Source organism: Bos javanicus, chromosome 15, assembly GCF_032452875.1.
Source record: "Bos javanicus breed banteng chromosome 15, ARS-OSU_banteng_1.0, whole genome shotgun sequence".
NCBI lineage: Eukaryota > Metazoa > Chordata > Mammalia > Artiodactyla > Bovidae > Bos > Bos javanicus.
Window position 1 is genome coordinate 80,590,019 of NC_083882.1, and position 23,505 is coordinate 80,613,523.

The window sequence follows — 23,505 nt, forward strand, 5'->3', positions numbered from 1 at the left end:
CAATGAATATTCAGGGTTGATTTCCTATAGGACTGACAGGTTTGATCTCCATGCTGTCCAAGGGACTCTCAAGAGCTATGGGGAGGGAGGAGGGAGGAGGGTTCAGGATGGGGAGCACATGTATACCTGTGATGGATTCATTTTGATGTTTGGCAAAGCTAATACAATTATGTGGAGTTTGAAAATAAAATAAAATTAATTAAAATTAAAAAAAAAAACTAATACAATTATGTAAAGTTTAAAAATAAAATAAAATTTTTAAAAAAAAGAGTCTTCTCCAACACCACAGTTCAAAAGCAACAATTCTTTGGTGCACAACCTTCTTTCTGGTCCAACTCTCACATCTATAAATGACTACTGGAAAACCCATAACTTTGACTATATGGACCTTTGTTGGCAAAGTAAGGTCTCTGCTTTTTAATATGCTATCTACGTTTGTCACCGCTTTTATTCCAAGGAGCAAGCATCTTTTAATTTCATGGCTGCAGTCACCAGCTGCAGTGATTTTTGGAGCCCAAGAAAATAAACTCTGTCACTGTTTCTATTATTTCACCATCTAGTTGCCATGAAGTGATTGGACTGAATGCCATGATCTTCATTTTTTAAATGTTGAGTTTGAAGCCAGCTTTTTTACCCTCCTCTTTCACTTTCATCAACAGACTCTTTAGTTCCCCTTCACTTTCTGCCATTAGAGTGGTATGATCTTCTTATCTGAAGTTGTTGATATTTCTCCCAGCAATCTTGATTCCAGCTTCTGCTTCATCCAGCACAGCATTTCACATGATGTACTCTGCATATAAATTAAATAATCAGGGTGACAATATACAGCCTTGATGTACTCCTTCCCCAATTTTGAACCAGTCCATTGTTCCAAGTCTGGTTCAAACTGTTGCCTCTTGAGCTGCATACAGGTTTCTCAGGAGGCAAGTCTAGTACTCCCATCTCGTTAAGAATTTTCCACAGCTTGTTGTGATCCACATGGTCAAAGGCTTTAGCATAGTCAGTGAAGCAGAAGTAGATGTCTTTTGGAATTCCCTTGCTTTCTCTATGATCCAACAGATGTTAGCAATTTGATTGCTGGTTCCTCCGTATTTTCTAAATCGAGCTTGAATATCTGGAAGTTCTCAGTTCATGTACTGTTGAAGCCTAGCTTGGATAACTTTAAGCATTACTTTGTTAGCGTGCAATTGTGCAGAAGTCTGAACATCATTTGGCATTGCCTTTCTTTGGGATTGGAACGAAAATTGATTTTTCAAGTCCTGTGGCCACTGCTGAGTTTCCCAAATTTGCTGGCATATTGAGTGCAGCACTTTCACAGCATCATCTTCTAGGATTTGAAATATCTCAGCTGAAATTCCATCACCTCTGCTAGCTTTGTTGGTAGTGATGCTTCCTAAGGCCCACTTGACTTCATATTCCAGCATGTCTGGCTCTAGGTGAGTGATCACAACACCATCGTGGTTATCTGGGTCATTAAGATCTTTTTTGTACAGTTCTTCTGTGTATTCTTGCCACCTCTTCTTGATATCTTCTGCTTCTGTTAGGTCCATATGGTTTCTGTCCTTTATTGTGCCCATTTTTGTATGAAATTCTCCCTTGGTATCTCTAATTTTCATGAAGAGATCTCTAGTCTTTCCCATTCTATTGTTTTCCTCTATTTCTTTGCATTGATCACTGTGGAAGGCTTTCTTATCTCTCCTTGCTATTCTTTGGAACTCTGCATTCAGAGAGGTATATCTTTCTTTTTCTGCTTTGCCTTTCACTTCTTTTCTCAGCTATTTGTAAGGGCTCCTCAGACACCACTTTGCCATTTTGCATTTCTTTTCCTTGGGGATGATTTTGATCACCACCTCCAGTACAATGTTATGAACCTCTGTCCATAGTTCTTCAGGCACTCTATCAGATTTTATCCCTTGAATCTATTTCTCACTTCCACTGTATAACTTCAAGGGATTTACTTCAGGTCATACCTGAATGGCCTAGTGGTTTTATCTACTTTGTTCAATTTTAGTCTGGATTTTGCAATTAGGAATTCATGATCTGAACCACATTCAGCTCCTGGTCTTGCTTTTGCTGCCTGTATAGAGCTTCTCCATCTTTGGCTGCAAAGAATATAATCAATCTAATTTCGGTATTGACCATCTGGTGATGTCCATGTGTAGAGTCATCTATTATGTTGTTGGAAGAGGGTGTTTGTTATGACCAGTGTGTTCTCTTGGCAAAACTCTGTTAGCCTCTGCCCAGCTTCCTTTTGTACTCCAAGGCAAAGCTTGCCTGTTACTCCAGGTATGTCTTGACTTCCTACTTTTGCATTCCAATCACCTATGATGAAAGAAAGCTAAGCGCTGAAGAATTGATGCTTTTGAACTGTGGTGTTGGAGAAGACTTTTGAGAGTGTCTTGGACTGCAAGGAGATCCAGCCAGTCCATCCTAAAGGAGATCAGTCCTGGGTGTTCATTGGAAGGACTGATGCTGAAGCTGAAAGTACAATACTTTGGCCACCTGATGCAAAGAACAGGGATTTGAAAAGTCCCTGATGCTGGGATAGATTGAAGGTGGGAGGAGAAGGGGATGATAGACAATGAGATGGTTGGATGGTATCATCGACTAAATGGACATGAGTTTGAGTAAGCTCCAGGAGTTGGTCATGGATAGGGAAGCAGCGTGCAGCAGTACACTGGGTCTCAAAGAGTCGAACACGACTGAGTGACTGAACTGAACTGATGATGAAAAGGACATCTTTTTTGGTAATAGTTCTAGAAGGTCTTGTAGGTCTTCAGAGAGCCATCCAACTTCAGCTTCTTCAGCATTAGTGGTCAGGGCACAGACTTGGATTACTCTGATATTGAATGGTTTCCCTTGGAAATGAACAGAGATCATCTTTCTTTTTTGATTTTGCACCCAAGTACTGTATTTCGGACTCTTTTGTTGACTAGCACACTTGTGTGATCTATTAAAGTTATCTATGGCCACCAGAATTATGATGTTCATGGGGCCTTTCAAGATGAGCCCATCCAGACTTTTCCCAGGCATTGGATCATTTAAAAGCATCAGTGAATTTTGAAATGAATTTTCTTCCTTCTAGGATTATGTTCATAGCTCTTTTTTATTATTATTTCAAATTTTTCTTCTCTTTTACATCTGAACAATCCAGTTTTCATTCTTATACCCTGGTCACTTTCTCAACAGTCTGAGTTTCAAACCCATTATAGTCATTAAGCTAAGGAGATATTTCTTCCCAGGCCTTTCACTGACTCTTGAGTATGATGTGCAAGTTTGTAAATCAGTGCTAGCACTTGACCTACATACATAAGCACAGTACATGTACACAGAATCAGGACTCCTCCAGCCAATGGAAAGTGAAAGTGAAGCTGCTCAGTCATGTCCGACTCTTTGTGACCCCATGGACTGCAGCCCACTACGCTTCTCTTTCCATGGGATTCCCCAGGCAAGAATACTGGGGTGGGTTGCCATTTCCTCCTCCAGGGGATCTTCCCGACCCAGGGGTGGAACCTCGGTCTCCCACATTGCAGGGAGACGCTTTACCCTCTGAGCCACCAGGGAAGACACACTCACTAATACCACAGGAGACCCTGTCTCATTCCTGTAGAGCTCCTGAGCATCTCACAGGAAATGCATCCTTTCAGCTAACCTAAGTGAACTCTATCTTTCATAAAGGAGTCTTTTGCACATGCTAAAGACTGGCATATTGATATGCCAGTCATAAAGCCACTGCCTAGGATTAGGATACCTAACTTACCTGAGCAGCCATGAGAAGAAAAGAAATGGATATTGTGATAAGCCAGCGACTTATCTATGTTATCAGCTGATAACATAGAAAGTAACACAGATCCATGTAGATAGCAAAGTTCCCCAAAGTATAATCAGAGATCAAACAACACGTTAATTTAAAAAGGCAACTATTATTAATAGATACACACTTCTACATATAAAACAGACAAACAACAAGGACCTACTGTTTGTCAGGGATCTATATTCAGTATCTCATAATGATCTACAATGGAATAGAATCTGAAGAAACAATATGTATACATAAACATATATATATGTTTTTATATATATATATATATATATATATATTTGCTGTACACTTGAAACTAACACAACATTGTTAATCAACTAAACTTCAATAAAATTTTTTGTTCTGATAAGTAGAAAATTAATTTTGCGGGTTTTCCCCTGGCAGCCCAGTCATTAAGACTTTTCTTTTCAATATAGGGGGTGCAGGTTTGATCCCTCATCAGGGAGCCAGGATCTCACATGCCTCACAGCCAAAAAATAAAATAAAATAAAAGCAATATTGTCACAAATTCAATAAAGATTTCAAAAGAAATGATCTGCATCAAAAAATTTTTTTAATCATTTTTAAAAAGAGAATTGTTAGAGATATGTATCTCTTCATTGAACCCCCCACTCCCCAAAAAAGAAATAAATTATAAGTCCCATAACAATTTGAGGACAGTTTACAAATCACTACTCATCTGTCTCTTCTCCAGAAAAGAAAAAAATTTTCATAACTTGTTTTAAGCATTTTGCTTTTATGTTAGTTTTTTAAGGTTTGGGTTTTTTGTTTAAATTATGCCTAATTATACTTATTAAATAAATAAATGTCTATTCATAAAATTAAGGTATCATAGATTAAATTATTAAAATAGATTAATAATTATGTTGATCTGTACTCCCTTTCCACTGAAGGAACTAATTCTTTTCTTGCATATTTATCTCACAGTCCCAGTTGGTAGAAGATTTCCAAGAACTGCGGAGGACATTAGAGACCATGAATATGTTCAATGCCAACCTGGGGTTCTTCTTCCTTCACCTCGCCCAGGTCTTGATTTTGGAGGCCCTGGCTTGGGTAATAGTGTGGCATTTTGGCAGTGGCTGGCTTATCACAATATTCATTTATTTTCTTCTCACAGTTGCTCAGGTGAGTAGGTATCCCAAGCCCAGGCAGGCTCTATGGGAAGCCTCAGAATTTTTTATTCTCTCTTTACACTGGTGCCAGTGGCTGCCTGGCACTTCCTGGCAAGCTAGTCATCAGTGTCTGACACCAATAAGTTTTCAAAACCTACAGGGCCCCAGTTCTCTTATCTGTAACATGGGGTAACAATTTTTTATGGAAATATTCTGAGGTGAACTAAAGAAGTTACTCTGTAGAGTACCTAGCACAGAAACTGGCACGTGGTAAATATCCTTGAGAGTTGCTGCTCTTTGCCCGACATTATCCACACAATGTCAGTAACTGAAGTTCCATTCTAGGCCATGTAACCTTCACCTTTGTCTTTCATTCATTAACCAACCAACATTTTTCATGGTTGTTCAGTGATTTTATTAAGACTATAGGCACATACATGAACTTATTTTGTTTTCTTTTTAATCGCTCAGTTGTTTCCAACCTTTTTTGACCCCATGGACTGTAACTGGCTCCCCTGTCCATGGATTTCCTCAGGCAAGAATACTGGAGTATGTTGCCATTCCCTTTACCAGGGAATCTTCCTGACCGAGATCAAATCCAAGTCTCCCATATTGCAGGCAGATTCTTTACCATCTTAGCCACCATGAAGAAAGGAAGCCCCACATTAATTTACACCTATATGTGTGTGTGTGTGTATATATATATATATCACTATTTATACATGATGTTTCATAATAAGAGATTCTACTAAAGATGTTATCTATCTGTATTTTTTTTAATTCCCTGAGACCCTAGCCAAAAGCCTCATTTCACCAATACTTATCAATACATCAGTCTATGAAGAGAGTCTATTTATTATTACATGATAATAGGATCATGTATTCTGCCAGAAATGGCAATCAGCAACTGGCGTGTAGCAGGGCAATTGATAAATCCTTTGAATGAAGCACAGATCTCTGAAGATGGCCTTCTATGACCACAGCACTGTATTGTGGACACAAAGGGAAACGCACCTGACCCTGCCCTTGGGAAACAGTCATCCAGGGGAGGAGCTGGTCATTGAAATATCTAGACAGGATACAAGGCAGAAGGAAAAGAAACAAGCATGTGCTCTGGGAGCAGAAAGAGGCATCTAATTCTAATTGAGGCAATTGGGGATGATTTCATGGAGAATTAACATCAGTGTTAATTACAAAATTTTATATGCTAATTTTTTTCTCGAAAAGTCAACTTGCTTTATTCTTTGAAAAGCAACTTTTAGAGTCAAGAAAGGAAACAAATATTTGTTTGACTGCTTAGCATTATCAGGAATTTTACATGTATTTTGGCTGCACGACAGCTGAATGAGCAAGGTTTATTATAATCTCTGCTTCTCAGACAAAGAACTGAGTTCAGAGCTACCAACTAGCTTGCCAAGAGTTGTATAACTTGTAAAGTGGTGAAGGACGGTTTAGAGCCCAAGTTAGCCTGACTTGAAAGGCATCCTCTTTCCATTCCACACTGGAAGATTCTGACAGTGGAGAGAAGAGCATTCTAGGCTGAGAGAACCACCTGTGCAAAGGCACAGAGATGGGAAAGAACTCAGCAAGTGTGACAGATACACACTTGGCTTGAGGTCAGACAAGATCTCCCACTGTTCTCATGCGTTCCCAAACCTACCAGTGGCCTCACTTACTACTTTCTTCTTACCTTGTCAACTTCTCTGACAGTAACCCTGTCTCTTCTAGGCTCAGGATTCATTTCTGCAACATGACATGGGACACCTTTCCGTATTTAAGAAGTCCAAGTGGAACCACCTGATGCAAAATTTTGTGATTGGTCATCTCAAGGTACAGAATGTTCCAGGAGTATGATGGGATTCTGAAAGTCATTTCACTAAGCAGTGGTTTCTACATACTTATCAGCAAAAAATATTACTACACACCCCACAAGTAGATGTAAATATACTAACAATGTACTGACTATACATATTATATATATATATATATATATATATATATATATATATAATTCAGTTCAGTTTAGTTCAGTCACTCAGTCGTATCTGACTCTTTGTGACCCCATGAATCGTAGCACGCCAGGCCTCCTTGTCCATCACAAACTCCCGGAGTTCACTCAAACCCATGTCCATCGAGTCGGTGATGCCATCCAGCCATCTCATCCTCTGTCGTCCCCTTCTCCTCCTGCCCCCAATCCCTCCCAACATCAGAGTCTTTTCCAATGAGTCAGCTCTTCACATGAGGTGGCCAAAGTACTGGAGTTTCAGCTTTAGCATCATTCCTTCCAAAGAAATCCCAGGGCTGATCTCCTTCAGAATGGACTGGTTGGATCTCCTTGCAGTCCAAGGGAATTTCAAGAGTCTTCTCCAACACCACAGTTCAAAAGCATCAATTCTTCAGCGCTCAGCCTTCTTCACAGTCCAACTCTCACATCCATACATGACCACTGGAAAAACCATAGCCTTGACTAGACGAACCTTTGTTGGCAAAGTAATGTCTCTGCTTTTGAACATGCTATCTAGGTTGGTCATAACTTTCCTTCCAAGGAGTGAGCGTCTTTTAATTTCATGGCTGCACTCACCATCTGCAGTGATTTTGCAGCCAAGAAAAATAAAGTCTGACACTGTTTCCACTGTTTCCCCATCTATTTCCCATGAAGTGATGGGACCAGATGCCATGATCTTCGTTTTCTGAATGTTGAGCTTTAAGCCAACTTTTTCACTTTCCACTTTCACTTTCATCAAGAGGCTTTTGAGTTCCTCTTCACTTTCTGCCATAAGGGTGGTGTCATCTGCATATCTGAGGTTATTGATATTTCTCCTGGCAATCTTGATTCCAGCTTGTGCTTCTTCCAGCCCAGTATTTCTCATGATGTACTCTGTATATAAGTTAAATAAATAGGGTGACAATATACAGCCTTGACGCACTCCTTTTCCTATTTGGAACCAGTCTGTTGTTCCATGTCCAGTTCTAACTATTGCTTCCTGACCTGCATACAGATTTCTCAAGAGGCAGATCAGGTGGTCTGGTATTCCCATCTCTTTCAGAATTTTCCACAGTTTATTGTGATCCACACAGTCAAAGGCTTTGGCATAGTCAATAAAGCAGAAATAGATATTTATACACACACACACACATAACATTATAACATATATGCTAAAACTAGAATTTTAAATGTTTAAGAGAAAAAGTTTATTTTTATTAAAAAGTTCTGTTTTTTTCTTAGCCAATAAACTATTTGGCCCAATCCCTAGTACACCATTGGAGGAGGCAATGGCACTCCACTCCAGTACTCTTGCCTGGAAAATCCCATGGACAGAGGAGCCTAGTAGGCTGCAGTCCATGAGGTCACTAAGAGTCGGACACGACTGAGTGACTTCACTTTCACTTTTCACTTTCATGCATTGGAGAAGGACATGGCAACCCACTCCAGTGTTCTTGCCTGGAGAATCCCAGGGATGGGGGAGCCTGCTGTCTATGAGGTTGCACAGAGTCGGACATGACTGAAGCGACTTAGCAGCAGCTGGTACACCATTAAAGAACCACCTCTCAGGAGATATACCCTATAAAGTCATGAGTAGGGATATTCTTAGAAGGGGCCTGGACATGCACTTCTGGGAGGTTATGGGAATCCAGCAAACTATTTAATCCTGGGAGGACTATGTACAAATAAAAGAAAAGATGCAGAACAGATAAAAGTTTAACAAAAGAGAGAACCAAGGGAAGTTAGATTGCTCTGTTTAAGAGTTGAGGGTTGCAAAACCCAGATTGCTGGAAAAAGCAGGGGCAATTGGTCTTATCCCCCTCAGATATGGTCCAGGAGGACAGGCACACTATCCTATGCACCCCTGAAATACAGTGCCTAACAGAGTGCCTAACACACAGTAGGCCTTCAATAAGCATTTGTTGAATGCATGAAGGAATGGATGGATGGGTGGAATGATGGATGGATAGATGGACAGATGCTAGATAATAGTACAAGGGTTGATGAAAGTGGGTTTTAGCCCTGGCTCTGATAACGCTCACTGTGCAACCCTGAACAAGTCAGATTCTATCTCTGGCTCTCAGTGTTCTCATCTCTAAAACTAGGACTTCAACTGGATATCAGCCTTTCTATGATGTTCTAGGATTTGATGAGAAACCAAATGACAGAATGATCTCTGTTCATTTCCAAGGCAAACCATTCAGTATCACATTAATCCAAGTCTAGCTAACTTTGCTAGCCTTTGCCCTGCTTCATTTTGTACTCCATTTCAGTATTCTTGCCTTGATAACCCCACGAACAGTATGATATGGCAAAAAGATATGGCATTGAAAGATGAAGTCCCAGGTCGGTAGGTACCCAATATGCTACTTGAGAAAAGTGGGGAAATAACTCCAGCAAGAATGAAGAGACAGAGCCAAAGTGAAAAAGATGCTGAGCTATGGATGTGGCTGGTGGTGGAAGTGAAGTCCAGCACTGTAAAGAGCGATATTGCATAGGAACCTGGAATGTTAGGCCCATGAATCAAGGTGATTTGGAAGTGATCAAACCAGAGATGACAAGAGTGAACATAGACATTTTAGGAATCAGTGAACTAAAATGGACCAGAATGGGCAACTGTAATTCAGATGACCATTGTATCTATGACTGTGGGCAGGAATCCCTTAGAAGAAATGGAGTAGCCATCATAGTCAGCAAAAGAGTCCAAAATGCAGTACTTGGATGCAGTCTCAAAAATTAAAGAATGATCTCTGTTCATTTCCAAGGCAAACCATTCAATATCACAGTAATCGAAGTCTATGCCCCAAACACTAATGCCGAAGAAGCTGAAGTTGAATGGTTCTATGAAGACCTACAAGACCTTCTAGAACCAACACCAAAAAAAAAGATGTCCTTTTCATTATAGGGGACTGGAATGCAAAAGTAGGAAGTCAAGAGATACTCAGAGTAATAGGCAAGTTTGGCCTTGGTGTACAGAATGAAGCAGGACAAAGGCCAACAGAATTTTGCCAAGAGAACACACTGGTCACAGCAAACACCCTCTTCCAACTTTATTACTCCTGTATATATTCCAAATATATTCATTTTAACGTGAAAGAAATATAAAAATTATTAACATATGTTACATTTCTTTTTTCATTCTGAGGCTTTGAATCTAGTATGTATTATATCCTTACACAGCCCGCCTCAATTTGACTGGTCACATATTAAGTGCTCAGTGGCCACACACAGATAAGGGCTACTCTACTGAGCACTGCAGATCTAAAATACACATTAATTGATTTTTGAGAAATGTCAAATATGCAATAAAAACTATGACTATTGCTTATTCTTCTATAAATGATTAACATAATAGGGGAAGAGAAGAGAAATTGAATGTCTCAGTATGCCAGAATTCTACACACAGCATCTCATGTCTCCTCAAACAACCCATGCAGGTAAATGTCATTATATTATACTATATTTACTGAAGGTGAAATTGAACACCAAAGGGTAGATAATTTTCCCAAACCACACAGAAGCATTTATACATCTGGTGGATGCAACTAAGTTGATGAGCTTCCAAATCCTTTTCTCTGTTAAAACCTTTAGCTTTTCACTGAAAGAGAGAAAATTCCAAACAAATTAATCAGAGATGACATGAGCTCGGCATCAACTAAAATACTTTTATTCTCATTTATATTTAATGAGATCATTGAAGCTTGAACATGTGATGATCAGAGGCAAGCCCCCATAGGAGATGACTTCAGATCCATGACTCTTTAAAATATTCATTGAAGAAGGAACCCTGGTGCCATTTCCCCCCCCCCCCCCGAACTAATTAGTTTTAGAGCTGAAGTTTCTTTATTTATAAAATAAGAAGTGTACTATCTGCTCTACCTATTTCATATTTCCTTTTAAAATTAGGACAATAAAAAGATAGATGGAAAAACATTTCATTTCAATGGTTTTTATTCTTCTTCATTATCAGGAGTTGTTTTAGCCTGGAATTTATATTCCTGGATAAGATAATTATTTGCTGGTAGGCTTTTAGAGCCTCTAGCCAATGAATCATTCTGTGACCCAGGAATGGGGGGCGGCATGTTCCAGGAATCCATATCCTAATTAAACTTTGGAGATGTAGGCATAAAACTCTGATTGTTACTATTCAAGTGCTGCTGCTGCTGCTGCTAAGTCGCTTCAGTCGTGTCCGACTCTGTGTGACCCCATAGACGGCAGCCAACTAGGCTCCCCCATCCTTGGGATTCTCCAGGCAAGAAAACTGGAGTGGGTTGCCATTTCCTTCTCAATGCATGAAAGTGAAAAGTGAAAGTGAAGTCACTCAGTCGTGTCCAACTCCTAGCGACCCCATGGACTGTAGCCCACTAGCCTCCTCCGTCCATTGGGTTTTCCAGGCAAGAGTACTGGAGTGGGTTGCCATTGCCCTCTCCAATTCAAGTGCTAGTCATGTCCAACTCATTGCAACCCCATGAACACAGCACACCAGACTTCCCTGTCCTTCACCAGTTCATAAAGTTTACTCAGACTCATGTCCATTGAATCAGTGATACCACCCAACCATCTCATCCTCTGTCATCCCCTTTCCCTCCTGCCCTCCATCTTTCCCAGCATCAGGGTCTTTTCCAGTGAGTTGGCTCTTTGCATCAGGTGGCCAGGATTGACACTTCAGCTTCAGCATCAGTCCTTCCAATGAATATTCAGGGTTGATTTTGTTTGGTTTTGAAAAACTCTGATAAGGAAAGATATTTCAGGAGAGAAATCTTGCAGCTAATGAATGTTCTCTTCTTCTCAGGGTTTCTCTGCAAAATGGTGGAATAACCGACACTTCCAACACCATGTAAAAACAAACATCTACCCCAAAGACCCAGATGTTGTTTTTGGACCATTTTTTGTTGTTGGAGATTTACAACCTGTCAAGGTATGTTTACAAATCCTAAGCACTAGAGAAATGTTCCAGGAAGTGGTTCTTGGAAAGGTCTACACCTTTGTCTTGAGGAGATCAGGCTGGAGATTCTGGCTTCAAGCATGTTTTCAGAGCATCTCTTCTTTTAACTCCAGGATATAAATTTTAAATAAGTGAATCTGGTGTTGTAAGAAAAGAAGAAAATGTGGAATGAATAACTCTATGATCTTAAAAGTCATTCAGGCTAAATCACTCATAGAAGGCATGGCAGTACATTCAACAAGTGCTAAATCATGAACCATCTACATATCTAGTTATGTCATCTAATTCTAGCTGTTGGAAGAAACTAAGCTGTTATTTTAATTTAGGTCCTTTTGGCTCATTTATACATGAAACTCCAGAGAAGGCAATGGCACCCCCACTCCAGTACTCTTGCCTATAAAATCCCATGGACAGAGGAGCCTGGAAGGCTGCAGTCCATGGGGTCGCTGAGGGTCGGACACAACTAAGCGACTTCACTTTCACTTTTTCACTTTCATGCATTGGAGAAGGAAATGGCAACCCACTCCAGTGTTCTTGCCTGGAGAATCCCAGGGACGGGGAAGCCTGGTGGGCTGCCGTCTATGGGGTCGCACAGAGTCAGACACTACTGAAGCGACTTAGCAGAAGCAGCAGCAGCATACATGAAACTCAGCTCAAATGCTTCATAATACACAGGACCTCGACTCTAGTTCAGACTTCTTAAGGAAAAGAAAAAGGAAGGCAAACTCCAGGATGTCTCAGCTTAAAACCTCAGCTTAAAAATCAGCATGTAAGGATTATTACCAAGATGTTTATAGTCTGCTTTCAACACAGAAGGTATAAGGATAATCACAGAAAGGTATCTTTCCTTGAGAAGAAATGATGGATCCTGGGAATTAAGTGCTTAGGAAGAGGTTCTATCTCCTTCTGGAAGAATTTAGGACCTTCCAAAAACAAAGGAATGTAGCTTGGTCACTTTCTGCCTGGACTTTGTGGTAACCAGGATTGTGTAACTCTCTCAAAATAGGTTTTCCCAGTCTTGGAAATTAGGGAAAAGTCTTCCAATTAGGGAAAAGTCTCCTGCCAAGATATAAAGAAAATAAAAGAAAGAAAGAAACCTTGACTGTAGTCTTCAGTCAGTTGTCCTTCCAAAGACTCCACAAACAAGTCAGAGCTCTCTGAAGTTTGCAAACTCCTAAAATGAAGTCATTCAGTCATGTCTGACTCTTTGCGACCCTATGGACTGTAGCCCCCCAGGCTCCTCCACCCATGGGATTTTCCAGGCAACAATACTGGAGTGGGTTGTCATTTCCTTCTCCAGGGATCCAACCTGGGTCTCCCACATCGCAGGCAGACTTTACAGTCTGAGCCACCAGGGAATCCCTGTGAACTCCTCGGCTGATCACTGAACTTATGACACTTTGACTTCTCTCCTCAGTCCCTCGCAGCAATGGAGACTTGTCTCACGGGAGTTCATGAGGCAGTCTGGCCCCCTCCAGAAGCCCCTTCTGTAGAACTGTATCCAGTTCACATGCTGCCTCTTCACAGAGGATGGAGACACCATCACTTCTCCATCATTCGAGAGACATATCCCGCGAGGCTTAGGTTTCTGTTTACTATAATTTCAAAGCCAATGCACACCATATTACTTACAATCATTTAATCTTTCCCAGCATCAGGGTCTTCTCCAATGAGTCACCTCTTTACATCAGGTGGCCAAAGTATTGGAGTTTCAGCCTCAACATCAGTCCTTCCAATGAACACCCAGGACTGATCTCCTTTAGGATGGACTGATTGGATCTCCTTGCAGTCCAAGGGACTCTCAAGAGTCTTCTCCAACACCACAGTTCAAAAGCATCAATTCTTTGGTGCTCAGCTTTCTTTATAGTCCAACTCTCACATCCATACATGACCACTGGAAAAAACATAGCCTTGACTAGACGGACCTTTGTTGGCAAAGTAATGTCTCTGCTTTTTAATATGCTGTCTAGGTTGATCATAACTTTCCTTCCAAGGAGTAAGTGTCTTTTAATTTCATGGCTGCACTCACCATCTGCAGTGATTTTGGAGCCCCCAAAAATAAAGTCAGCCACTGTTTCCACTGTTTCCCCATCTATCTGCCATGAAGAGATGGGACCAGATGCCATGATCTTCATTTTCTGAATGTTGAGCTTTAAGCCAACTTTTTCACTCTCCTCTTTCACTTTCATCAAGAGGCTCCTTAGTTCCTCTTCACTTTCTGCCATAAGGGTGGTGTCATCTGCCTATCTGAGGTTATTGATATTTCTCCCGGCAATCTTGATTCCAGCCGGTTCTTCCTCCAGCCCAGAGTTTCTCATGATGTACTCTGCATATAAGTTAAATAAGCAGGGTGATAATATACAGCCTTGACGTACTCCTTTTCCTATTTGGAACCAATCTGTTGTTCCATGTCCAATTCTAACTATTGTTTCCTGACCTACATACAGGTTTCTCAAGAGGTAGGTCAGGTGGTCTGGTGTTCCCATCTCTTTCAGAATTTTCCACAGTTTATTGTGATCCATAGAGTCAAAGGCTTTGGCATAGTCAATAAAGCAGAAATAGATGTTTTTCTGGAACTCTCTTGCTTTTTCAATAATCCAGCGGATGCTGGCAATTTGATCTCTGGTTCCTCTGCCTTTCCTAAAACCAGCTTGAACATCTGGAATTTCACAGTTCACGTATTGCTGAAGCCTGGCTTGGAGAATTTTAAGCATTTCTTTACTAGCATGTGAGATGAGTGCAATTATATGTTATCATGCCTTAAAATGAGTAAAGCACAGCATGAGATCCACTGATGGAAATAAAGGAGGAAAGATGACATAAAGGTTATGACTATGTGTTTTATAATGTAACCATTCAACAGATATCTGTTAAATGGATGAATGGATACAAGCAGACTGAGCTTTAAGCAGAATTCTAAGCACATAGGTTGAAGAAGACCTTGAAAACTTATCAGAAATATTTCTCCTCCATCACCTTTCCATTCCACCCCAGGGCAAAAATTTTAAAATGGCTCCCATGGAAATAATAATAAACTATCACAACCCCTGAATTCAAATGGAATAAACCATCCCTGCAAGAATTGCCCACATTTAAATAAAGAAAAAGTCACCAAAATATTTCCTCCCCCTTCAGTTCTGGTTCCTCAGTGCCTTCAGTTTGACAGTAAATGAACTGTGACCAGATAGCTCTTTCTATAAAGACTCTACACACACACACACACACACACGCATGCACGCACACAGACACACACACACACAGAGATACACGCACACACACAGACACACACACACACATGCACATACACGCACACACACAGGTACACACACACAGACACACACACAAACACATGTGCACACACAGACACTGACATACGCACATCCACACAGACACACGCACACGTACACCACCCACACAGACACACACATATGCACACACACACGCACACACACACATAGACACACACACAGACAGACACACATGTGCATGCGTGTGCACACATACACACACACACAACCTTGAGTATAATAACAGAAGTCTATATTGTTCTTACTTCAGTTTTATTCTCTCTTCCTTCAGTATGGCAAGAACAAAATCAAATACATCAACTACGAGAAGCAGCACCTGTACTTCTGCACGGGTGAGTCACCAGGGAGCCACAATCCTTGTCATCCTATTTCCTTGAAGCAAACAGTTGTCAAGCCAGAAGGCATGACTGAAATCCTCCCACAGAGAGACGATCTCAGGTCTTGTGCCTCAAAAAAGCAGCATGTTTTATTTCAGACTTACTTGGGTGAAATCTGAAGAGGAAAACAGAAGAGTGATCAGGCATTCTTAATGGGCATCTCATCACTCTGGCTACTGTACAGGGAAGGAGATGCTCCAAAAAGGATGGGAGGCAGGATGCCAATCAAGGGGTCTGGTATCTGTGACTCTCGTCCTGGATAAACTAAATACAATACTTATCAAGAAGAAAAAGATAGTGGTGTATGGATAGGGGGAAAATTAGGAAAAGAATGCTCAAGCACTGACAGTAGGTGCCGGAAAAAGCAGAGTCTCATGATAAAAGTCGCCTGTAGAGCTTCTGTGTGGAAGAAAGTTGACTGTTCCCACAGCTTACGTACAGCTGTAGAAGGTATTTTAGTGGACAGATACGCACACACACACACACACACACACACACATAATAAGACAGGTCTGGATATGTTCTAGGCTTGAGAGAAAATAAGGTAGCTTAATAAGGCTAATATCAATAAAAATATTAGAAGCAAAAATGTTTTGCTCTTAACCTAGTCTAACTCATGATAGCCCACAAATAAAAGTTTAGGACCCCAAAATATGCTCATCTGAAACATGCTTACTCATTTGGAAAAGAAACCCAAATTAGAGAAGATTGCAAACATTTCCTGTAGATCAGTGGTTCTCAACTAATAGCATTGCTGCCCCCAGTGGGACATTTGACAGCGTACAGATACTTTTTTGATTATCCCAACAAAGAGGGAGGAATGGTATTGACACCCATGGGGCAGAAGCCAGGGATGTTATGAAACGTCTTACAGTACACAGAACAGCCCTGAACAATAAGAATTATCTGACCCAAAATGCCAACAGTGTTAAGATAGACAAAGTGTTGCAGATGATCTGGCTTGCCCAAACATTGGCCACCAGTGGTCATCTGTCTCGTGCCTGACCGGGATGGCCTGTGAGTCCTTATTCTGAGACATGAGGCTCAACCACCACTGCAGCTTCTTCCAGAGCTAGAATTCTGAGGACTTATCCTAATGCAGTTATTCTCTTTCATGACCAAAAAGGGTGTGGAGGACATTGGTGCCCCAGTTTGAAAGGGAACTCTTCCAGCCCAGACAGATGTGTATTCACATAAGAAAAAACTGTTGGAGTCTCTTGTCTGAACTCTCCTCCTGTGTGTAGTGAAACAATACAGCCTTAGCTTATGAGGAATGGATGAATATTGTGGCTTCACTGCAGAATGCCCAGCTTACAAACCACATCGTCCTCAGGAGCTGTTTCATTTTGTCATTTTCTTTCAAATGTCTTCAGTGTAGTATGACAGGTACAAATGTGTCATATTCAACCTGTCAGAGAGAGATGAGGCTTGACATTTCATAAAGGTGGCGAGACAGCTTTCATGCAGATTGCTGTAGTAGGGAAAGGTAATTCAGTATAGGCTGAGCTCAACTCACCAGAAATGAAAGGTGGGAGACTTTTAAAACATGGGAACATGCTAAAGGAAATTAGTGAAAGAGGATAAAGGGAGGGGAAGCTGGTCATGTGGTTAAGCCACATGTGTCTTCTCACTGGTGCTTATCAAAGTCAAACTCCTACCCTCCCAGAGGCTGCAGGACAGAGCCCGATCCTCAAAGATTGTACTTCAAAGGATGACTACCAAGTCCTTGAGAAAGACACTCTGGATCAGGGACAATCCAGCCCAGAGGGACAGAGTAAGAATTTTATAATTGTAAGTTTTCTAACAATGATTGAAGGAAAGGAGGTCAGAAGCCTACTGAACAAGCAGTAAGTTCTCTGGACAGTCTTGAACTTTCTCAAGAATTTTAAGGGTGCTAGAGTCATCCCAGGAGCACAGCCTTGAACTGTTCTTAGAAACTATTTCTAGCATTTTTGCGAGTCTCTTAGTGTGTAGGGTGGACAAAATCATTTATGCTGACAGTTCGCAGGCTTTCAAAGTTTACAGGTCAAGTTTGAAGCCTCGTCAGGAAGGGGGCTCCAGAGCATCTGACTCAAGTTTGATCAAGAAGAGAGTTGTCGAAATGTGAAGGGTCTCCATGAGACTCCTACCTGCTCCAGGCAACTTCACTGGTCCTGGGGGAGATGCAGGTAAATAACTTATCTGGCCAGACTCAGTATGCCTGCTCTGTATCTGCCACCTCGACATATTGTGACAGGGCCCAACGCAAAGGATCATGAAGGATTGAAGGATTCCAGGGACCTTGAGAAAACTTGAAAGCTCACAGCAGAAGCCCTGCCAGGATGCCTTCATCAGGAATGACTCAGATCTTCAAACCCTCCCTAGTCTCTTTAAGGGAGTTTGAACCAAAGTCCCGGTTCACCCTCAGAGACTCTAAAAGCCCAGGAGCATCCAGGATGTGGTTGTGGATCTCCACCTTGCATCCTTCTCAGGGGCAATATTCCAGGGGTAGCATGTTAAGGAGATCAACTCCTACTAGCCTCCACAGGAATCATATCTGCTCATTTGTTCACTATCTTCTTGTTTTTTTGTTTGTTTGTTTGTTTCAGTTGGGGCCGCCCTTCTCATGCCAGTATATTTGAACCTGGATTCCATTAGAGCAATGTACCACAGAGGGTACTGGGAGGTGAGCAACTCAATTGTTTCTCTAGAGCTAGATCAGGCTGGTAGGAAAGGGGAAAGGTAAATGCTTGGTCCTTTCCAGACATAGCTTCCTTGAGTATCAGGATATAAGATTTAGCCAGTTTTATTTCCACTAGCTTAACTTTCAAGCACTTCTTTCCACAGGACATTGCCTGGGTCAGCAGCTTTTATATCCGCTATTTCATCACATTTGGCCCTTTCTATGGAATCTTCGGAACCCTGGCGCTCATATACTTAGTCAAGTAAGAAAACAATAATATCTCCTACTCTTATTACCTGGATGTTCCTCTTACCTTTCTTACTTGATCTATTTATGATTAGCAATGATTAGCAGATTATGACACCAGACTGCATTCTTGTAGCTGAGACAGTTCCAAGAAAATGTGGGATAAAACAGCTGAAATAGTTGAATGAGTTTCTTGGAAACTGCATTTGCCCAATCTTGCCTTTTTTCTCACGTGATTAATTCCCAATTACAGAAGGCAATGGCACCCCACTCCAGTGCTCTTGCATGGAGAATCCCATGGACGGAGGAGCCTGGTGGGCTGCAGTCCTTGGGATCGTGAAGAGTCGGACAGGACTAAGCGACTTCACTTTCACTTTTCACTTTCATGCATTGGAGAAGGAAATGGCAGCCCACTCCAGTGTTCTTGCCTGGAGAATCCCGGGGACAAAGGAGCCTGTTGGGCTGCCATCTATGGGGTCGCACAGAGTCGGACACGACTGAAGCAACTTAGCAGTAGCAACAGTCCCTTACCATCTGAGGAGGATTAGTCCCTGGACCCACCTCAGTTACCAAAACCCAAAGATATTCAAGCTCCATGGTCATCTATCCATATATGTGGTTCCACTACTGTGGATTCATGCAACCACTAATCTTGTAGTACTCTGGGTTTACTTAAAAATATCCACATTTAAGTGGACCTACATGTTTCTCAAAGGTCAACTGTATTCTGCCTGATCACCAAGTCCTTCAAACTGTAATCCAGCTGGGCATCATAATTCTTACCAAAGATAATACGAGGCCAGTTTTTTTAAAAAGTTATTTTATGACTAGAGATTTTCCCCAAATCAAAATGACTTTAAACTGAATAACCCTCTTCAACTTCCCAATTTATTCCTTCCTCATTCATTTGCATTACTATTCATAACAATAACTGTAGCTACTACACATCAGGCAATTTGCTAAAGGCTTTACATGCATTATCCTATTTGATGTAATCAAAAATGCACAACCAGGCAATGTAGATAGTATCAATTTCATTGTTCTGATAAGAGAACTAAAGTTCAGAGAAATTAAATCACTTACTCAAGAGCAAGGGCCAGTGGCAGTGCCAAATCAAAACTTGTACCCAGTTCTGTCTGATGACAACAGCCAAGCTGTTAATCACATTGCACATATCCTTAAATTGTTGTTGCTTTAGTCACTAAATCATGTCTGACTCTTTTGTGACCCCATGGATTGTAGCCTGCCAGGCTGCTCTGCTCTGGGGATTTCACAGGCAAGAATACTGGAGTTGGTTGCCATTTCTTTGTCCAGGGGATCTTCCCAACCCAGGAATCAAACCCAGATCTCCTGCATTGGCAGATGGAATCTTGACCACTGAGCCGCCAGGGAAGCCTGACCTTCAGCTATCTAGGTATCTTCTGAGCCTTGTACCAATGCCTACAGAAAATACTGGGGACACTGCTCTGGTACAGTAGGCTGCAAGACAGGTAATGTGACTGAATACTTAGTATATCATCTTTAGATATAAAAGGTCTGCAAAGATGAAAAACAAACAACCACCACATGATTGGAACCTTTGAGTCACTGCCATTTCCTCTACTGCTCAGCCAGATCTGCCAGTGGTTATGCAAGCCCAGTGAGTGGAACTGAAACTCCCCAAGGAGTGATCATATCTTCTTCTTATTATCTTAAAGGCTTCTTGAAAGTCTCTGGACTGCATATGTTACCCAGATGAGCCACATACCAATGAAAATGAGCACAGAGGAGAACCAGGACTGGTTCAGCTCTCAGGTAATAATGCTGTTCTGGGAAAGCATCCACCAAAGCATCCTGATTACCGTCTGCTGACCTCAAATGATGTTTATTGGAGGCTTGCCAGGGGTCAGGCACTGTCAACTGTTTTGCTACATCTCATGTAACTATGTGCTCAGAATATTCCCACTTTACAAATGATAACATTGAGGTATGAAGAAGTTGCACAACTTGTGCAAGATCACACAGCTAATAAGTGGCAGAAATAGGTTTTATTTATTTATTTGGCCACACTGTGTGGCATGCAGTGTCCCAGTTCTCCTACCAGGGATCAAACCTGTGTCAGCACACACTCTTAACCAGTGGACCAGTGGGAGTTCTCTAGAAGCAGGTTTTAAACCTCGGCAGTTTGATTTCAGAAGCTTTGCTCTTAGCTAAGGCTTAATAAACTACAGTCCAGGGGCCAGTCTAGCCCAGTCTGTGTTTTTGTAGTTTTACTGGAACACAGCCACACTCATACATTACATATTCTCTATGATAGCTTTCATTCTAAAACAGCAGAACTGCATAGTTGTGATGCAGAATTGAAACATTTACTGTGCGGCACTTTACAGGCAAGGTTTACTAAACCTGCTTCAACATGACACAGTCTTTCAACGAATCTCACACTCCTAGAATAACAGAAGGGAGAACCCTGGAATCCCCCTCATTTCATTGTATAGATAGTGGGGCCCAGAGAGGAGACTCAGCATTCTCGGCAAGTGTGCTGTTAATGATTAAAAGATTCATGACCCATGCAGAATACCACTGCCTCCTAAGCCTGACACTGGCTATGCCGTGATTAACTGGAGAATCCAGTCATCATACTGCTTCCTTTTCCATGCTCATTTCCAAATTCAGTGGACATTCCACACAGTAGGGGTTCTCAATCTTTTTGGTCAAGAAACCATTCTTTCTTTTTGGTCAAGAAACCACTCAAAACTTATCGAGAACATCAAAGAGCTTTCGTTTGTGGAGGTTATATCTACTGATACTTACTGTATTTGAAATTGAAACTGACAGTTTTAAAATATCTATGAATTAATTTTAAAATAATAAGATAAATCCAATAAAGGTTAACATCAGAGTGATGAAATCATCCCATGCTTAGTAGCCCCTGGAAAAACCCATGCTATAAGCATGCATGAATGAGAATGAAAAAGCCAAATACTGCCTCAGAAGTATTATGGGAATCATTTTGACCTTGAAGATCCTCTGAAAGTGTCCTAGGGAACCCCAAGATGCTCTAAAGCACACTTCGAGGAACCCTGACATAGAGCAACTGCAAAAATAACATTCAAAATGCCAACAACCCTAACAAGAATTAAATCTCAGAAAGGCACTGAATAAAATCACATTCATAAGCATTCTAAGTAGTCTGGAGAACCCTATGAACTTCTTCTCAGTCTGTCTTTGTACAAAATAAAATACATTAGATTAAAAAGGAAGCTACTTGTATATATTAATAAATGTATTTCTATGCACAAAACCCTTGATTAAAGCCCTTGCATGCTTTATTCCCCATTTAGAAGTTCTTTACATCTATTCTGTGGTAATAATATTCAAACTCCTATAATTTCTACCAGAGTCCTACAATCCCGCTTCCATCTGCCAAAGTCCTTACTCATGACACCTTAGTCTTTTGATGTTGAGGGCTGATAGTGACTTAGTCCTCTCAAATCCTATTTACTTCTTCATATCTATTGCCTTATCTATACTTTTTAGCAAAATGTCTTATTTACTTCATAATTGTAAGTTCCCTGAGACCTGGGATTTATTTTTATCCCTCATGGTTTGTTACACAAAATATGTACTCAGTCAGTACTTGTTGAATGATAGATAAATAAAAGAGTAACAATCTCTTGTTGACATGGGTTGATTTACATCTAATGTAAGCTTTTTCTTTGCAGGTCTTGGCCACCTGTAATGTTGAACAGTCCTTTTTCAATGACTGGTTCACTGGGCACTTGAACTTCCAAATTGAGCACCAGTAAGAGAAATAGTTTATGATAAAGGGAAGGGGCTGTCACTAATAACTGTCCTCCATATAGTCCAGAGCACTAGACTTGCAATCTTAAGGGAAAAAAATGAACCAGGATTCTCTAAAGGATGCTATTTTTCAATTAACAACAACGATAAAGAAAGAAGAAAGAAATGAAGGAAGTGTCACAATTGCGAGTTCAGTTCAGTTCAGTCACTCAGTCTTGTCTTACTCTTTGCGACCCCATGAATCGCAGGACACCCGGCCTCCCTGTACATCACCAACTCCCGGAGTTCACTCAAACTCACATCCATCGAGTCGGTGATGCCATCCAGCCATCTCATCCTCTGTCGTCCCCTTCTCCTCCAGCCCCCAATCCCTCCCAGCATCCAAGTCTTTTCCAATGAGTCAACTCTTCACATGAGGTGGCCTAAGTACTGGAGTTTCAGCTTTAGCACCATTCCTTCCTAAGAACATCCAAGACCAATCTCCTTTATTTTTTTTTTAATTTTATTTTATTTTTAAACTTTAAAATATTGTATTGGTTTTGCCAAATATCGAAATGAATCCGCCCCAGGTATACATGTGTTCCCCATCCTGAACCCTCCTCCCTCCTCCCTCCCCATACCATCCCTCTGGCTCGTCCCAGTGCACCAGCCCCAAGCATCCAGTATCGTCCATCGAACCTGGACTGGCAACTCGTTTCATATATGATATTATACGTACTTCAATGCCATTCTCCCAAATCATCCCTACCTCTCCGTCTCCCACAGAGTCCAAAAGACTGTTCTATACATCAGTGTCTCTTTTGCTGTCTCGTACACAGGGTTATTGTTACCATCTTTCTAAATTCCATATATATGCATTAGTATACTGTATTGGTGGGTTTTTTTTTTTTCTGGATTACTTCACTCTGTATAATAGGCTTCAGTTTCATCCACCTCATTTGAACTGATTCAAATATATTCTTTTTAATGGCTGAGTAATACTCCATTGTGTATATGTACCACTGCTTTCTTATCCAGTCACCTGCTGATGGACATCTAGGTTGCTTCCATGTCCTGGCTATTATAAACAGTGCTGCGATGAACATTGCAGTACACGTGTCTCTTTCATTTCTGGTTTCCTCAGTGTGTATGCCCAGCAGTGGGATTGCTGGGTCATAAGGCAGTTTTATTTCCAGTTTTTTAAGGAATCTCCACACTGTTCTCCATAGTGGCTGTACTAGTTTGCATTCCCACCAACAGTGTAAGAGGGTTCCCTTTTCTCCACA

At 41.1% G+C, this 23,505-nt stretch overlaps 1 protein-coding gene across 1 annotated transcript in view; it reads left to right on the top strand.

The window, feature by feature from the left end:
• The window catches only part of LOC133227094 (fatty acid desaturase 2-like protein FADS2B), a 41,577-nt gene that overhangs the window by 12,597 nt on the left and 5,475 nt on the right, over window positions 1-23,505 (top strand). The window contains exons 3-10 of the mRNA XM_061381512.1: window positions 4,751-4,948; window positions 6,664-6,765; window positions 11,712-11,837; window positions 15,444-15,504; window positions 18,138-18,214; window positions 18,376-18,473; window positions 20,155-20,251; window positions 22,162-22,241. Coding sequence (XP_061237496.1) covers window positions 4,751-4,948; window positions 6,664-6,765; window positions 11,712-11,837; window positions 15,444-15,504; window positions 18,138-18,214; window positions 18,376-18,473; window positions 20,155-20,251; window positions 22,162-22,241 — 839 coding nt within the window. The remainder of the gene's footprint in view (window positions 1-4,750; window positions 4,949-6,663; window positions 6,766-11,711; window positions 11,838-15,443; window positions 15,505-18,137; window positions 18,215-18,375; window positions 18,474-20,154; window positions 20,252-22,161; window positions 22,242-23,505) is intronic.